Genomic DNA, 16,735 nt, shown 5'->3' with positions numbered 1-16,735 from the left:
GCTAGATAATTTATATTATTATTAAATTATGATTGTTTGCATTATGATATGTAATTTTTCCTAACATTTAAATCTTTTTCTTGCCGTAATAGGTGGAATTCAACATACATCATGTTGCAGAATGCCGTTAAGTTTACTAAGGTCTTTGATAGAATGGAGGATGAGGATCAAGATTACAAGAACTACTTCAAAAAGAAATTTAAACTGTCTTCCAGCTCAAGCTTTGTTGATAGGATGGAAGAGGAGGATGAAGATGAGCTTGGTGATCATGATGGTGATGAAGGTACAGTTAAACCTCCTAATGCTTATGATTGGAGTGTGGCAAAGGAATTTCTTACCTTTTTGGAGTTGTTCTATACTATGACTCCTCAATTTTCTGGATCAAATTATGTCACATCAAACACATGCTTTCAAAATATAATTGCAATCAAGACACGATTGGATTCAATTGCAGTTGAATCTAATGCTTTGTTGAGTGACATAGCAGAAAGGATGCAAAGTAAGTATGACAAGTACTGGGAAAAGGCAAAAAACATGAATCCATTATTGGTAATAGCTAAGATTCTTGATCCTAGATACAAATTTTCTTATGTTAAAGTTGCTTTTAAACATTTTATTGGTGATTACACGAGAGGGAAATGATGAAAAAGAAGATTATGGGATTTTTGCATCGCTTGTTTGATGAGTACTTTGCAACTCTTACAACCAGTGGTAGTGAACCATCTGAAACTGGTATAGAGATGGGGGATATTAGTGCCAATGGTGGAGGGAAGCAAGTTCCTCTATCTTCTAAAAAAATTATTGATATGACAATGCAAGATTTCTTAGCCACTGCAATGAGTAAGCATCCAAAGAAATCAATTTCAGAGGTGGAAGAGTACTTAAATGCAGAGTTAGTTGATGTTTATGATGATAGTTTTGATATTTTGGCATGGTGAAAAGTAAATTCTTCCAAGTATAAAGTTCTAGGTTTGATTGCATGTGATTTGTTAGCTATGCCTGTCTCCACAGTATCTTCAGAATCTGCTTTTAGTACTGGGGGTCGAGTACTAGATACTTTCAGGAGTTTCTTATCTTCAAAAATGGTCGAGGCACTCATTTGCACGCAGAATTGGCTATCATCAACATCATGCACCCTATTGGAAGAGATTGATATTGACTATTTTGATGAGACTTTACGTGCTGTTGATGGTAATAATAATATGAATAAGTTATTTTAATTATATTCATTTTAATTCTCCATATTATATAATATATATTATTACTTACTAATCTAATTGTTTTAATTTGTCTTGTAGAGGAAGAGTCAATAACTCAATCTTCTGCTGTATCAAGTGACTCCAAAGAAGATAAATGAGAATTGATGAGACTGGATTTTCACTTTAAAAATTAGAATTGTTGATCCTTGTTTATTTAGCATTTGTTATTAAAATATTTGTCCTTGTATTATTTAAAGATTTAAATTTTTAGAATGATGCTACTTGAGTACTTATGTTAAGTTCTAGTGGAATGAAAATTATATGTTTTAATTTCTTTTTTTTTTAAGAAAATGGGTGTGGTGGGTAAACGGGTGGCCCAGACCCGCCCAGACCCGTTTGCACCCGTTTAAAAATGGATTCAAACGGGTATAAGTGGGTATGGGCGGGTAGCCACCCGTTTACCCATAAACGAGCGGGTAACGGGTACAGTCACGGGTGGCCTGTACTCGCCCGTTTACACCCCTACATAAATTTATTTTATCACATTTTATTACTATCTAGACATTTTAGATTTAATTTAGATGGTCTATAATTAATATTAAATTTTTATAAATGGATTATCCAGGTTTACCTTAAACAGTTTAGATTTAAAATTTTTAACTTGTAATTTTTCTAAGAAACATGTGTTTTAAAAAGTACCAATTAGAATATTATCTTTAGGAAAAAATTATGTATAGATCTAGTAGAAACAAACTTATTTACAAATAAATTTCATAATATTCAAAAATCACAATCAAGTTTCTTGAGGCCTGAGTATAATTTGAGATTGGAGTTCAAGGACTTCCCTATTAAAAATACATTAAATCAATCAAATAGTTTACAATTACTTCATCATCACTTTACAACTATCACTTTTATTTTTTACAATTATAACCTCACATATCAAATAATTAAATTAATCATGCATTATAAGTTTAATACTAATTTTGTATAACTACTTCATCAATAATTTACAACTATTACTTGGACATTTTACGACTATAACTTTATATATTTAATATTTAAATTAATTTTTTATTATTAACAAAGTTCAACACTAACTGTTTATAATTACCTCCTCAATAATTTACAATTACTACTTTAACTTTTTATAATTATAATTTTACATATTCAACAATTAAAATAATCACGTGTCACAAATTTAATACTAATTGTATACAACTACCACATAAGTAATTCACAACAATTACTTTAACTTTTTACAATTGTAACTTAAAATATCCAGTTGTAAATAAATTTGATTGTGATTTCTAAATTTTGTAAGATTTATTTATAAATAAATTTTATCTATAGGACCTCTACATAATTTTTTATTTTTATTCTTAATATTATATTTATTAAAATAAAAATTATAAAAATTATAAAAAGTTTTGGATATTAAATTTGTATAGTCTATGTATATCTGAACAATCAATTTATGAAAACATAAAAAAATAATATTAAATTAAATTATTTAAATTAAATATGTACTATCCAAATTAATGATAAACAAATTTATTAAAATTTTGATAACTTTTATATTTTTATTTTAATAAATATAAAATAAAAAATTTAAATTCAAACTGTCCAAGTTAAATTTGAACAATCAAAATCTCATTAAAAATAATGAATACCATGGTATTCATTGTCATCAAAGATGAGCATCAAAATCAAGTCCTCTGGAGTGACGATGTTAAGAGCTTATTTGGTAGGGTTTCCATTTTTTGTTTTAAAAATTATTTTGCAATATAGTTTTTAAAGCTATTTTTCAAAACAAAACAAGTAAAAAATATATTTGATTGTATTAATTCTAAAATTGTTTGAAAATTAAAAAATTGATCGATAATAATGGTCTCCAATGTAGCTTATGATCATAATTGATCAAGAAAATTATAATTTTTTATAATCAAAATATAATATATTTTGAAAAAATAAAACAAAAATAGATTTATGATTTTTTTTATTTTTTATTTTTTAAAAAAAAATGAAAACAATTTTAAAAATAGTTAAATTTAAAACAGTTAGCGAAACAAGTTTTTAATTCATTTTGTTTTTTTAAAAAATAAAAAACTATTTTTAAAAACAAAAACTAAATAGGACCTAAAACATTCATTTTACTCCAGTGCGCCCTTCTCGTTCTTTCCTCTTCATCGCTGCACTGATGACTTTGGGAACGTCATTATAGCCTGTTGCAATTTAAAATTAATGTCGTACTTGACTCGCCAGAAAAAATAGGAAAAAAATTATTATTTTTATTTGTACAATAATAATTTCATTATTTATAAAATTATTTATATATAATAAAATTTAATATTTTACCATCTTTTATATATATATAATAATAATTTCTATCATATATTATTAATTGAATAAAAACATAATTACAAATTATTTTATTCAATAGAGACCAAAAATTATTTTATCCAATTTATAATTTTATTTATTAAATTACTAAATATATAATAAGATTTTGAAACCGCAACCAAGTATAAGGCACTTCACTAAAAATTTAGAATTAACATTTATCTAATTAATCTAAAAATTAAATATAGTGCTTGCTTAACAAAAATCCATTATCAAAATATAATTACACTATAAATATAAAATTTAAAAATTGATGGGTATATCTAAAAATGAAATTTTCTCTCCAAAATCTCTCTATATTTAGCGAGAAAAGTTGAAGGTAAAAAATTCAAATCTTACATGTTATTTTCCCTCCACTTTTCTCTTCATAACCAAATAGGAGAAAAAATTGTTATCAAAAAAAAAAAAAAAAAACCTCCCCCTCACCTCCCTTTTGGGAGAACAACAAATAAGGACCTACAAAAGCATTAGTATCAAATTAAGATTTCTTTAATACTAACATTCCCAAATTCAATGCTCCTTCTCCCATATTTCAATACTAAAAATTTTAATTTGATATTAATTTTTTTATAAGATTCTTAGTTGGTATTCACCCCCCCTTTCACTTTTTGTCCCAAGTATAGCACAAGGGTCAAATTGCAATGTTTTTAAACATACAAGTGAAACATGGCAACAAATCAAAGATTAAGATACCGAATGCCTCTGAACAAATAGTTGAAAAACAATAATATCCATTAATCCCAATAACGTTACCATTTCCTTCTTGAATTACACGTTAATTAGTGTAATTGGTTTCCTTTCCCATCAGTTGAAATCCCATTTCGTATCCATGAATATGCAAAACACAGTACGCAACACTAAAGCTCCTAGACATTTTGGTGAGAGTATCCCCTCAAGCAGAAAGACAAATGATCAATGACTGATAGTGAAACTGAGTGCCAATTAACAAGAGTCAGATCTTTCTGCTTCCTTTCATGATAAAAACGTAAAAGAACAGACATTTCATGTTGTAATATTCCCGCACCACTAATCAATATCAGTGAGATACACGAGATTAAGATCCGGGACAAAAAATGGAATGCAATCATTCCCAATCATATAATTTCTCGATCTCGGAGTTCAGAACTTGGAGAACAACCCACTAACAAGATACAGGATCTCATTGCATTTACAATTGAACTATTTTTGAATCTGGTTAAGTCTTCTATGAATCAAGTTCAAACATAACCTGCCAAATCCAGATCCAGTAAACCGCAGCTCTCTCATGTGATTACGTCTCTATATCAGAACCTTATCCCTGGAAGAACAACACAAGTCGTCAAAGCGGTCTCAATCAAAATCGTTCAACAATCATACATTCCCAGTTCGCTATTCTGGATCTATTAATTTCTTTTATAATATCCTCCAATAAGACATTAAAAAATGAAGTAGTTTTTATAGCCAGCCAAGATATTAGAAAATTGAAGAAAGAAACGAAAAAATTGTGCCATAATGCAGATCTAAGTAACTAACATTGATAAGGATAAAGGGAAAAATACGGAAGAAAACAAAGGCACACCTACGTCTGTTTGGAGTAGGAAGAAGACGAGGGAACGCGCTTGTTTCGGAACATCATATAACCGACGGGCAATACGACTCCGATCATCATAACGGCGGCTCCCATTAAGTATCTGATTGGGCTTGGAGGTTCCACCTCGAGGAATATCTTGCCCTGCATCGCGAGAAATTAACAACACATGAAGAAATTCAATACCAGATTGATAAAATTTTCGAAGAAAATGAGGCAATCACGAAAACATAAGAGATCGAGATCTGGACAATAAATCAATAACAGAAAAAGCAATAGAGGGAATCATTAGAGCCTTACAGCCATATCGGGGAAGTCAGAGATCGGATTAGGGACTATGCTCTCAAGTCTCTCTACGCGGAATTTTGGGGTTACAGGGTGAACGGGAGAAGGATTGGTTTAGAGTCTGATAGAAGGATCGATGTGAGGTTTTGTCTTCTTAACTCTTACTGATCATGAGGATTTTTCTTTTATTTTTAAATCAAGAAATTTCTTTTGAATTTAAAAATTCTATAAAATAAGAAAAATTCTTGCATATATATCTATAGTCTATCTAATAAAAACATGTCAAGATAATTTTAATTCAATCAAATAAAATATTATATATTATTATTCTCAATGATTTTATTTTTTAAATTTTTTTCTTATCTTTTCTCTCTTCATTATTATTTGGAGCTGAATAAATTTATATTTACAAATTTTTGATATAGCATGTTTTTATTAGACAAATTATGAATCATATTAAGTCTACACAAATATTTCTTATAAAATGATAATGCAACTTGAAATTTTTATGTATTGATAACATTTTATTATATTTTTTGACAGCAATCCAAAAAAAAAAAAATTCAGACAGCATGTGTACATTGAGATATTTGCATGACTTAATTTTGATTTAAATATTTCGGCTGTCTTTATCGATTTGTCTATTTTTAAATAAACATATATACTACAACTGAAAAAAAAGTTTTCCTTGATGCAACAAGAATCTAAATCCAAATTAACTACTAAATTAAATTTATATATAAATTTTTATTTACTTGTCATTGAATTGTTAAATGTTAATCACAATATGATAAGATATATAATTTTTAATTGCCATAAATATATAATTGTGAGACAAAATGGAGATTTACAGAACTTAATTTTTATTGATACTTTTCTTTTAAACAAAAATAAGACAACTTTTTATCTAAATTTTACCTACACAAGAGCATACCTATATGTTGAAATTACTCTTACTGTTAAAATTTTTAAAATTTTCAAAATCATTAGATTTAAAAAAAAAATACAGGGACAGGCCCTTGATGTAAAATTACGAAATAGAATCAAACATGCAAACTTTTACTGATAAAGAGCTTTCATGCAAACAGTCCAAAATAGTCACAAGTTATTTTAATCTAAAGGAAAATGTTTCTGGAAACTTGGCATCTTTCACCCTTTTTTTTTTTTTTGGGTAAACCTAGCGCGTTGTTTTGTTAAACTCTTTCACTTTATTCTTCCTATGACTGATAGGAATGCTTAGTGTGCGTTTGACTTTTAATTTGTTAAAAGTTTATTTAATAAAAATTTATTTAATAAAAATTAATTTAGTAAAAATTAGTTGTTATAATGAAATTTATGTTTGGATATATTTTTTTAAAAATTAGTTTGATATATTGAAAGTTGTTTGATTTATAATAATGAAATATGCTTTTGAATGTACAATTATCAAAAAGGACATTAATTTATAATAATTTATAATTTTTATTATACAAATATAATATATTTTAAAAATATAATAAAGATTTTAAATTACATGAATTTTGATCTATAATACTAAAAATTTGATCTCTAATTATTTATATTTTTTAATCTGTAATTTTAAAAGATGTAATAAAGATTTATAATTTTTATTATACATTAATGTTAAAAATTAACATGATTAATTACTCAATTTATAATACTAAAAAAATTGATACCTAGTTATTATTATTAAAATAATAATTATATTTTTAATGAATTAACTATTTTTTAAATAAAAGAATAAAAAATTAAACTTAGGGTAATATGGTCAAATAACATCCTACTTTTTAAATTCACTTTTTAAAAACTTCAAATAGTTATGTTTTAAAAATTCACTTTTAGCTATTGTTTGAATATACTTTCAGAATGTTCTTTCCTATAAAATATTCTACTCAAACAACTTTCAACTTTTTAAAAATAAAATTTTACTTTTTGGATGTGAAATAAAAGAAAACCAAACGGACCCATATTGTCCTGGAAAACCAAGCTAATGCATGGTCTATTGGTCTTTAACAAGTGAAAACTCTAAAAATTAAAAACCGTATTATTGTTTTATCATCTGTATCACCAACTTTTTTCCATTAGAGAAGTCATGAAAAGAAGTGGCTGAAAAAACCATCAGCTGTAACCATAATGTTTTCAGAAACATACCAGTCATGATCAATGGTTTTTCTTTTTTCCTTTAGCTTATTATTGCAACTTATAACATGAATTAGGGAATCGACATGTAAATGCACCTCATTTTGGTGCGTATTGTTATCCGTAAACAAAAGATTATACTAACAAGTTGAGAAAAAAGCAAAAGAGAAAAAAGATTACAGCAATCTATTCCCATCACCACTAGCTCGTGTCTCATTTTGTATGTGCCCAGTTAAAATACAACTGTCTTCTTTCCTTCATATGGTAATACTCGAAGCTCACAATAAGATCTGATAGCCTTTGAAAGACATTGTTTCTCAAGGCTCTCTGATTTCTGCACAAAGCTCTGTAGGTTGTCTCTATGGGATACTCTCTCCACCTGCAAATATAAGATCCAGCCATTTCAGTACTCCACAGAAGAACAAGAAAGAGGCATACTCTAGGTTGTCCGCTAGGCTTATGACATAACATGCACTTTCATAATCTATTCAGACTTCATATACTTTTGCAATATATCTTAGTGCCTATAGCTGATACAGAAGCTCAAGTAGGCTATACAGATTTTTCAGCAGCACCATCTGTTTCGCTTGACAATGGGATGATCTAAGTCTAACTGCAAATCAAACTCTAACACACAATAAATTTATGGTCCTTCCTTTCGGTGTAAGAAAACCCCAAAACTTAGATTCAAAAACACAAACGAGGAAATATACCTTAAACAAACATAGATTTTGGATGAGATTAATCAAATGGAATTAAACAAGCTAATATCACTGTCACCAATAACCAATTTAGATAAATGTTATCATTTATGAATTGTGCAACCGAGCAAGATGAAATTAACATAAACGGCTATAAATGCTTTTGTGTTCACCATTTGTTCAATTATGGGCCCTGCATCAAGTTCTTCAGTCACAAAATGACTCGTCGCCCCAATTAATTTCACACCTGCTTCAAAGGCCTGCCAACATAGTCTAACGCATTAAGATTTATGTGTGATTAGGAAGGAACAAAGAGCACAAAAAGATTGAGTAACAGCAAGAAACCTGTCTAGATGGATTGCCACCCCTGAATGATGGCAACAGACCATGGTGAATGTTGATAATATCCTTCCCATAGCTCCTTAAGAAATAGCCGGATAATATCTGCAGAGGTTAATTAATGACAGGCTTTTAAAAAGTTAAAAAATTTAAAACAAAGAAACACAAAGGAAAGAAAGAAGTTGGACTCCTCTTCAAATCAATATTATGCAGAACAGAAAGGTAATTTCTATATCCAATTCAGATTTTCATAACTAATACAATTAACAAATAGCCAATTCTTCCAAAACGAAGAATAGATTTCAAAAAATAGAACTGATTACCAAAGACCCTCTCTATTATTTAATTTTATTTATTTATTTATTTTTTTCTTTGGTGTAAAGCGAAGTCCCTCTCTTAGGTACTGGAACCGAACCAATCCAAAACATCAAATATGTTTCAAAATAAAACCCATCAACAGAATCCCTCTCTTAGATATTGGATCAATTCCAATAAGAAGCCTTATACTACTATGTGGGGTTGGCTATATAGATTGCACGACATCGTTATGCTCTATCATCAACCAAGTTCTTAAGAATATTATCAATCAAGAAGTCTCTTTCAACAATTTCAAAAGTGTTCTCTTTGATCTTTCCTTAGATCAAATAGCAAACATAAAAAGATGAGTTATTTACCTGCATGTACCTTGCAAGGACTAAAAAATCAGTATTCTGAACCAGCTCCAAGATCTCCCCTTCCCTTTTATTCTCTTTGGTTGTGCTTAAAAAATGATAAGGAATACCATGCCTCTCAAGAAAACGAAAAACATGGGTATTTGGGCCTCTATCATGGTTACTGCCAAATGTGCCATTGAATAAAATATTTAGATCGAAGAGGAGGTTAGCTGGAAAATAAAACAAAACAAAACAATGAGAGATATTAATATAAAGGTGTTATATCTGAAATTTTACCTAATTACACACTTGATATCCACTGGAAGTCTTCCATCCTGCCACCCATGTAACAAATCAACCAGGCAGTGGTCCTACAGCAATAGAAAGAAAGATTCAATACCAAAAAAAAAAAACAAAAAAACAGAGAACAACAGACAACCACGAGAAATAACAGAATATACCTGCTTTGACGCCAGAACAGCTATCTTATATTTAGGATCCAGTGCCGGTGCCCTCACAACAGATCGCGTTGCATTAAATTCTTTTGAAAGCTTTAGAAAGTCCTCATCCATTTGCACACGTGGCCATTTAACAGGATCAAATACAAAATCGCTGCAATGATCAGCACAAGGTGCAGTTTCATTCATAGGTTCAGCGAACCAAAAATACATCTTTAGCCTCTTGCATCCTATAGGAAAAAATTGTTACAGATTTTTTATTTATTTATTTACAAAGTAGTTTTCTTAGGAAAATGATAGAAAAGAATTGACTGAATATAAGATATCCTCTTTAATTTTAGAGAAGTTATTTACAGCAAAGTCGTTATTGCCTTCAGTCACCCTCCAGACCAAAAATGCCAGCTTTAACGATCAGTGGCAAGAAAATTAAAGGATATATCAGTTATTAGTTTAACTGAGCTCCCCCTCCCCCTCACCGGGTCTTTCTCTCTCACAAACTTGTTTGTAGGGTATGACGTGGTGATGTCAGGCATTAGAATCTAGAGTGCTGGCATTACAGCTCTAGAAGCAGTCCACATTAGTGCAAGAAAAAGATCCCTTTGCTCGAGGATACTTGTTTCTCTCAAAAGGCTTGAAAACTTGCGTTGTTGGCAGCTAAGAATTTATGGTACTAACATGGACAGATATATTAGTGTTCGAATGCATTTGAAATATTGCATTAACATGGGATTGTAATTTGAAGTGTTTTATCAGGTAATGAATAATTCTGTATTTGAAACCTTGAAACGTCGTAGGTTTGCAGGTTTAAGCCAAGCAAATTGACACATAATGGCTTGATCAAAAAGTACACTTGAAATAAAAATCAACCAGCAAGATAGACTGTGTTTTGAAATACAAGTACAAGACAGTGGAACTACCTTCTAGAGTAGAAGACTTGTTTATTTTCAGGTACAAAAACATCAGCGGCGAGAATGTTTCCGCCCCTAGAAGCAATACAATCCGACAGCTTGGCTACAATTCCGACCGAATCCTATCACAAAACCAATTCAATTCCCACCTGGACACCCAGAACTGAACCCCTTCCCGCCCGTTTTACGAAACTTGGCATCAACAGTAATCATTTTCGCAGAAATTAAGAGAAAAATGTCGGGAAGCAGTATAACTAAAAGACGCAAAGAAGCATGTAGACAGAAAAACCATATAGCCAGGTTAAAAACAAGGAAAAAGCGAAATGAAAGAATGTGACTTACAGGGCATCGAAAGACGTGGATTCCATGGGTGAGAAATGACGAGGATGGAGATTCGACAGAGTCGTCAGGGAATTTCAAAGAAGTAAAGGACCTGTTAGTCAATCCAATAACTTGAGGGAAGCTGGAAGAGGCTCTTCGTACGAATGGCATCATCCTCCAAAGTTTCCCCCTCCAGTTCTCTGTAAAAGATCGATGAACCAGTGCCACCCACCGGCTTGGTGGGGTTGGGATGTCAGAGGTATTGAAGAGTTAGATTACTATGGCTTTCGATCTCCCGGTTCAACGACATGTCGTTTTGTAGGTACCGATATCACAGAACAGAACAGGATCACATCATCATGAAACTCGTGGCTTGTAATAATAGTAACACTCGTGGCCTGTAATCAACGGAGAAATGGCCGAAAATCGGAATAGATTCGGAAAAATTGAAGCCGGAAAATTCATGAATCTTTTAGTAATTTATAATTATTTTAAAAATTAAATTTCTTAATGATAAGCTTATAAACCTAAATACATTTTCTGATGCAGTGTAGAGTACAAAATTTAATAATATATACAGATTGGAAATAACAAATAATATTTATATACTTTGGTGATTTTAAATATTCATTGTCATTAAATTATTGAAAATTAGATGAATACCATTTTCTTAAAATTTCATAATAATTCTTGTCTTCTAGTGCCATAATTATAATAATTCTTGACAAAACTGACTAGTTGCTAACTTGCTATGGGCCGCGAAGAAGACAATGAGAAGGACAGCAACGTACACAATCCTTTTCTGACCACATATTAATGAATTATCCTCACCAGTCTTAAATTTATTCAGAGATTTAGAATATTTTTGTTATAATAAAAATAAAGATAATAATATCTACATGTATAAGTAATGAAAAATAATACTTCCTCCCATACTATAACAAATTCACACAAATTTTAAAAACTAGCTAAATTAGTTATTTATCAAAAAAACGTGTACATGAATTTAATTATAGGGTAGCTTAAAAAAATATAAGAAATAGAGAAAATTAGGATCATATAAATATTTATCAATGTCCTACACATTAGGAAATACTCCCTCCATTCAAAAATGTAAAGTATTTTTTAAAAAATTTAATATTTAAAAAATATAAAGCATTTTTAGTACCTTTTTTTCAAAAATATATAGTAACTTTATATTTATTATAAAGTATTTAACAGGAGTGAATATAGAAAGATAGGGTTAGTTGAAAGTAAGTAAATATTTTATTGAGAGATGAGATTCGATTAAAAATGCCTTACATTTTTGAATGGAGAGAGTATTTTTCTTTTTATATTTGTATTGGATTGCCGGTTGAATTCAATTTCTATTCAGATTTTATAAGTTCAGTAAAGGTTAATCTAATTATTAAAAATTTGACACATAATTAATAAAATCATGAGTTCAAAATTTAAATTTCACTTCTAATATTAGGACTTCATAGATGGGTCGTCCATCAACGTTTTCCTGAATGTTCTTTTAAACTTGAAAACATGATTAGACCCTTATGGTGATTGATGATTTAAGTTTTTGCATAGACTTTGGCATTAGGACTAAATAAATTGAAAGGCAACGACCAACGAAAATGACACACGTAATTAACTTGGAACTCTAATGCTTCTTCCATAGACCATGGCAAATAAATAGAGCTTTGTTCAACTTTTAACTTTCTGATTAATTACATTATTATCAAAAGCCAAATCAAAGCCCCTTCTCTGAGTGGAAAGAAAAATTAAAGGCACAACTTCCACACACAACAAAACAAGAAAACAAATGATGATCAAACTGGAAACACACAATAACTCCTCAAGGGTAGTTTTCAGAGGTAGGGACGGGAGCATATGAGCCGATGAATACATCGCCATAGATCAAACCGGCCAAACCGCCACCGATCAATGGGCCAACCCAATAGATCCAATAGTTGGTGAAGTCCCCAGATACAATAGCCGGGCCGAACGAACGGGCTGGGTTCATTGAACCGCCACTGAATGGGCCAGCGGCCAAGATGTTGGCACCAACAATGAAGCCAATTGCAATAGGCGCAATAATGCCCAATGAGCCTTTTTTAGGGTCAGCTGCTGTGGCATAGACAGTGTAAACAAGTCCAAAGGTGGCAACAATTTCAAACACTATGCCTTCAAAAATACCCACTCCTGAAGCAAGTCCATGGATCGGAACGGTCTGCATAATAAATTTGAAAACCAGTTTATGAATAAATAATGCATGATCTATCTAATTAGCATGATTTAATTTAAGTGATATTAAGTTGAAAATGAAATGAGAGAAAGATAAATAAAGAAGTGCAAACCATTTCTACTATGACACCTATTTAAATAGAACTGCAGGACTTAAAATTGAATATTTTTTTAGGGAGAATGATAGTTAAGTTTGAAAATAACAAATAAATGACATATAGGTCTATAATAAAAATTTATAAAAAAAATAAATTGTAAATATTGATGTAAATAGTTGTAAATTCAAAAATTTTCAATTGCAAATAAGATATCAAAATTCTAAATGAAACTCTCAATATTTGCATGTAGGATTTCTATTTATAATTATCTAAGTTAATGTTTACAATTCATTTAAAAAAATTATTAACGATCTAACTATCATTAATTTGATAAATAGGTGTGCATTAGACAAAATTGTATTATGCTGAAAATAAAGGTAATAATAGTCTAGGTGAAAAGAAATAGAAATAGAATTTTGGCGGATCATCCATTTAACTGATGAAATCCATATTTACAACTCATATTTTATAAAGTGTTCTTGATCTCAATTTAGTGGTAGGACTTATTTTCATATGGTTATCTAGGAAAATGATAATTGAAGATGATAAAAACAAAATTAATACAACGTAAAATATATAGAACAATTTACAACTTAAATTTCTAAATTTACAATTCAAATTTTTATATTTACAATTAAGAAAATCGTATTTTATATTAGTTTACTTTATTATGATCGTTATTCTCTTTGGTTTTATATCCAAAAAAAATTGAAGTTGGATAAGGAGGCATACCGGGGCATTGGTGACAAATTTGAGGAGGAAGCAAGCGACCATAGATCCCAACAATTGGTGAACCCAATACAAGATAGCAGTCAAGATGGTGATGTTGCCTCCAATGGCCAATCCAAAAGTGACAGCTGGATTCAAAATGGCCACCGGAGATGTTGGCTGCTACGGACACTCCGACGAACAGTGCGAATGCATGCGCCACCGCCACCGCCACAAGCCCCGCCGGATCTAACGCTGCATCCTTCGTGAGGGCACCTATATACATACATACACACACACACACACACATATATATATATGTTCCGACATCGTCAACGTCCTCGGCTATATAACATTCATGTACTTCATTTCTTTATCGGAAGTAAATTCTCGTGAGTTGAGATCTATGAATTTTTATAAAGTTTTTTTATTATTTTTTATTTTACTTTTTTATCAAACATAAAAAAGAAAAAATAGTTGTTATGTTTCTTATATTAGAAAACCTTATAAATATAGTGAAGTTTATAAATATGAATATTTTTTCCATCCAACTGGCTAACTTTTTAAGATAAATTCTCTCTCTAAACTTGTACTTACAATATCATCTTCACTAAAAAGCTAATGTCATGAAAATGACATCTCACATAATGGTCCTAACCAATTAAATGAAATGTCAAGAATATATTAGCTCTTGAATGGATGACATTTGTTATGAGTCTTGAATACGAATTTAAATTGTATGAAGTTGAGATCGGTGAATTTCTGTGAAATTTTCTTTTTAAAAAAGAGAGAAAAGATTTTATATTTTATAAAAATAATAAAATGAGCAAAAATTATAAAAGAAAAAAGAAAATTTTATCTAGATTTACTAATCCCAACTTCATTTAAAACATTGAAGCTTTCTCATCTAATAGACTCGTCTTTTAATACCGGCTCTAACTTTGGACTAACTTATGCTCATAAATAATTCACAAGCTTCTTTAACATGAGACATGTAACAAATCAATTCCCTTCTTTCTCTATTGCACAAAACTGGGTTTGCTTTGTCTTAACGGAATGATTATTTAAAGGAGGCAGAGTATAATCCAAGACTCACCGTAAGCGATGGCGGATCCAACGCCGGCGAAGACGAAAAGCAAAGTGGCAATGAACTCTGCTGTATAAGCCTTAAAGGCAGCGACACTGAAAGAGTCACCCAAGGTACCAACAGCTATCTTCACCATTTTGATTCGTCACTCTGAAACAAACCTCCTAAGTTTTTCAAACTTAGTTTTTTTTTTTTTTTTTTGTGTTTGTTGTAACACAACCCTTTTGCAATGGCTTACATATATATAAAACAAGGCTTACGAAAGAGAAGACAATTGGCACCGTCCATGGACCACAAAGGGTGGTTGGATAATGCATTATTGAAGGGCTCTCTTATTTTCGTTGTTTTTTTTTAATGTAATTTTGATAATTGGCCACACACTTTGTTTCTTCTTTTAATGGTTTGGTGATGGGCTTGTTTTGGTGTTTTTAATTTATTCGTTCATGAACGTGATGACAACTATGTTAATTAGTACAATAGTGATAAAAAAGAATTTAAATAATAATGGAGCCGTTATGGATATGTATCACTGCTACCATCCACCTCTTTTAGAGATTAAATTGACTGTGATTGATAAAGATGGATGATGATCTTCCTTTTGCGAGAGAATATGAGCAAGGGAAAAATGAGAGATATTTGATTTTTTAATTTGAATTTTCCAAATTTTAGATTTTTATTAATTAATTATTTTAAAAAATAATGCAATACTCTTTGCCCTTAATGTGTGGAACAGCAAGATCGACTTACCCCTTGTATTAAAATAAAAAAAATATTATTTTTTTTGGAGCTTTTGCAAATATAGTCTATATATTATAAGACCAAATCAAGCTAACAACTCAACATTTATTATATTTTACATTATGACTGATTTTTTATATTTTTTAATGATATATTGTTGTATATCAATGATAAATCTTTAAATTTTTAATGATAAATTCCTTATATATCAATAGTAAATTTTTTGTATGTCAATATGAACGAAAATACTCCCAAATTTTTAAAACTTTGATCCATACTTTTTAGATATAAGATTTTTTTTTAATTAGCGGGCTAATTTATCCTGTTTTATTTAGACATATTGAATAGCAAATTAATTATTGGCGTGCCAGCCGCCGACCACGCATGTAAAAAGAGGAACGGCATTAATGTCCACTCTTCTCATTTGTGGATATTTTGATTTAATAATGACTAGGATTTGAATTAGGGATATAGATCTAATTACTCAATCTTAATCAGTATTTCATGTAGTACGATAATAATTATTAGTTTAATTAAAATATTAAATAATTGTTAAGGATTTTGTTATATGACACGATAAGGTGTCAAATCTCACCTCTCAAATTGAATTTGATTACAAATCAAATTAGTAATTGTTCTAAATTTTTGAAGGGAATAGCATCCATGAAAAGCATTTTGATAATGAGAGTTTTTTTTTTTAATTTTTAGAGAAAATATATATCTTAAAAATTTTTAAGTGTTAATGAAATCTAATAACTAGAATTGGAACTGAATCCAAAGATTAAGTTTGGAATTTGGGTTTAAATCAAATCTTACCTACCTAAGAAATTAAGACCACATCAAAATAATTTTTAAAAAATAATATTAGAATATTGTGTGAGATCCATTTTCCTTTT

The 16,735-nt window shown here is 29.9% G+C and overlaps 3 protein-coding genes across 7 annotated transcripts; all 3 read right to left on the bottom strand.

Moving 5' to 3' along the window:
* Window positions 1-4,534: 4,534 nt before the first annotated feature.
* Window positions 4,535-5,609, bottom strand: LOC129312206 (uncharacterized). 2 transcript variants are annotated; one of them, XM_054954839.1, is made up of 3 exons: window positions 5,470-5,609; window positions 5,161-5,313; window positions 4,535-4,899 (listed from the first exon to the last, which is right to left on the bottom strand). In XM_054954839.1, exons 1-2 carry the CDS (start codon window positions 5,473-5,475, stop codon window positions 5,161-5,163), a joined length of 159 nt encoding a protein of 52 aa, XP_054810814.1. In that variant the 5' UTR covers window positions 5,476-5,609; the 3' UTR covers window positions 4,535-4,899. The 2 variants fall into 2 exon arrangements, with proteins under 2 accessions (XP_054810814.1, XP_054810813.1); XM_054954838.1 differs by having other exon boundaries at window positions 5,165-5,313.
* A 2,002-nt stretch (window positions 5,610-7,611) lies between these two features.
* LOC129310679 (formyltetrahydrofolate deformylase 1, mitochondrial-like) lies at window positions 7,612-11,274 on the bottom strand. 4 transcript variants are annotated; one of them, XM_054952590.1, is made up of 8 exons: window positions 10,995-11,274; window positions 10,662-10,774; window positions 9,748-9,898; window positions 9,584-9,657; window positions 9,308-9,467; window positions 8,640-8,738; window positions 8,468-8,554; window positions 7,612-7,972 (listed from the first exon to the last, which is right to left on the bottom strand). In XM_054952590.1, exons 1-8 carry the CDS (start codon window positions 11,145-11,147, stop codon window positions 7,826-7,828), a joined length of 984 nt encoding a protein of 327 aa, XP_054808565.1. In that variant the 5' UTR covers window positions 11,148-11,274; the 3' UTR covers window positions 7,612-7,825. The 4 variants fall into 4 exon arrangements, with proteins under 4 accessions (XP_054808565.1, XP_054808566.1, XP_054808568.1 ...); XM_054952591.1 differs by having other exon boundaries at window positions 9,748-9,974; window positions 10,995-11,136; XM_054952593.1 differs by having other exon boundaries at window positions 9,748-9,974; window positions 10,662-10,815; window positions 10,995-11,135.
* A 1,337-nt stretch (window positions 11,275-12,611) lies between these two features.
* Window positions 12,612-15,327, bottom strand: LOC129310366 (probable aquaporin TIP2-2). The gene is given in 4 exon segments (XM_054952188.1): window positions 12,612-13,194; window positions 14,039-14,173; window positions 14,175-14,290; window positions 15,111-15,327. Coding segments are annotated over 4 exon segments (753 nt in total). The 5' UTR covers window positions 15,238-15,327; the 3' UTR covers window positions 12,612-12,819.
* Between the last annotated feature and the right edge of the window lie 1,408 nt (window positions 15,328-16,735).

Source organism: Prosopis cineraria, unplaced genomic scaffold (assembly GCF_029017545.1).
Source record: "Prosopis cineraria cultivar Desert tree isolate PC_DT_omini unplaced genomic scaffold, ASM2901754v1 PC5, whole genome shotgun sequence".
NCBI lineage: Eukaryota > Viridiplantae > Streptophyta > Magnoliopsida > Fabales > Fabaceae > Prosopis > Prosopis cineraria.
This window is presented reverse-complemented; position numbering and strand designations above follow the sequence as displayed.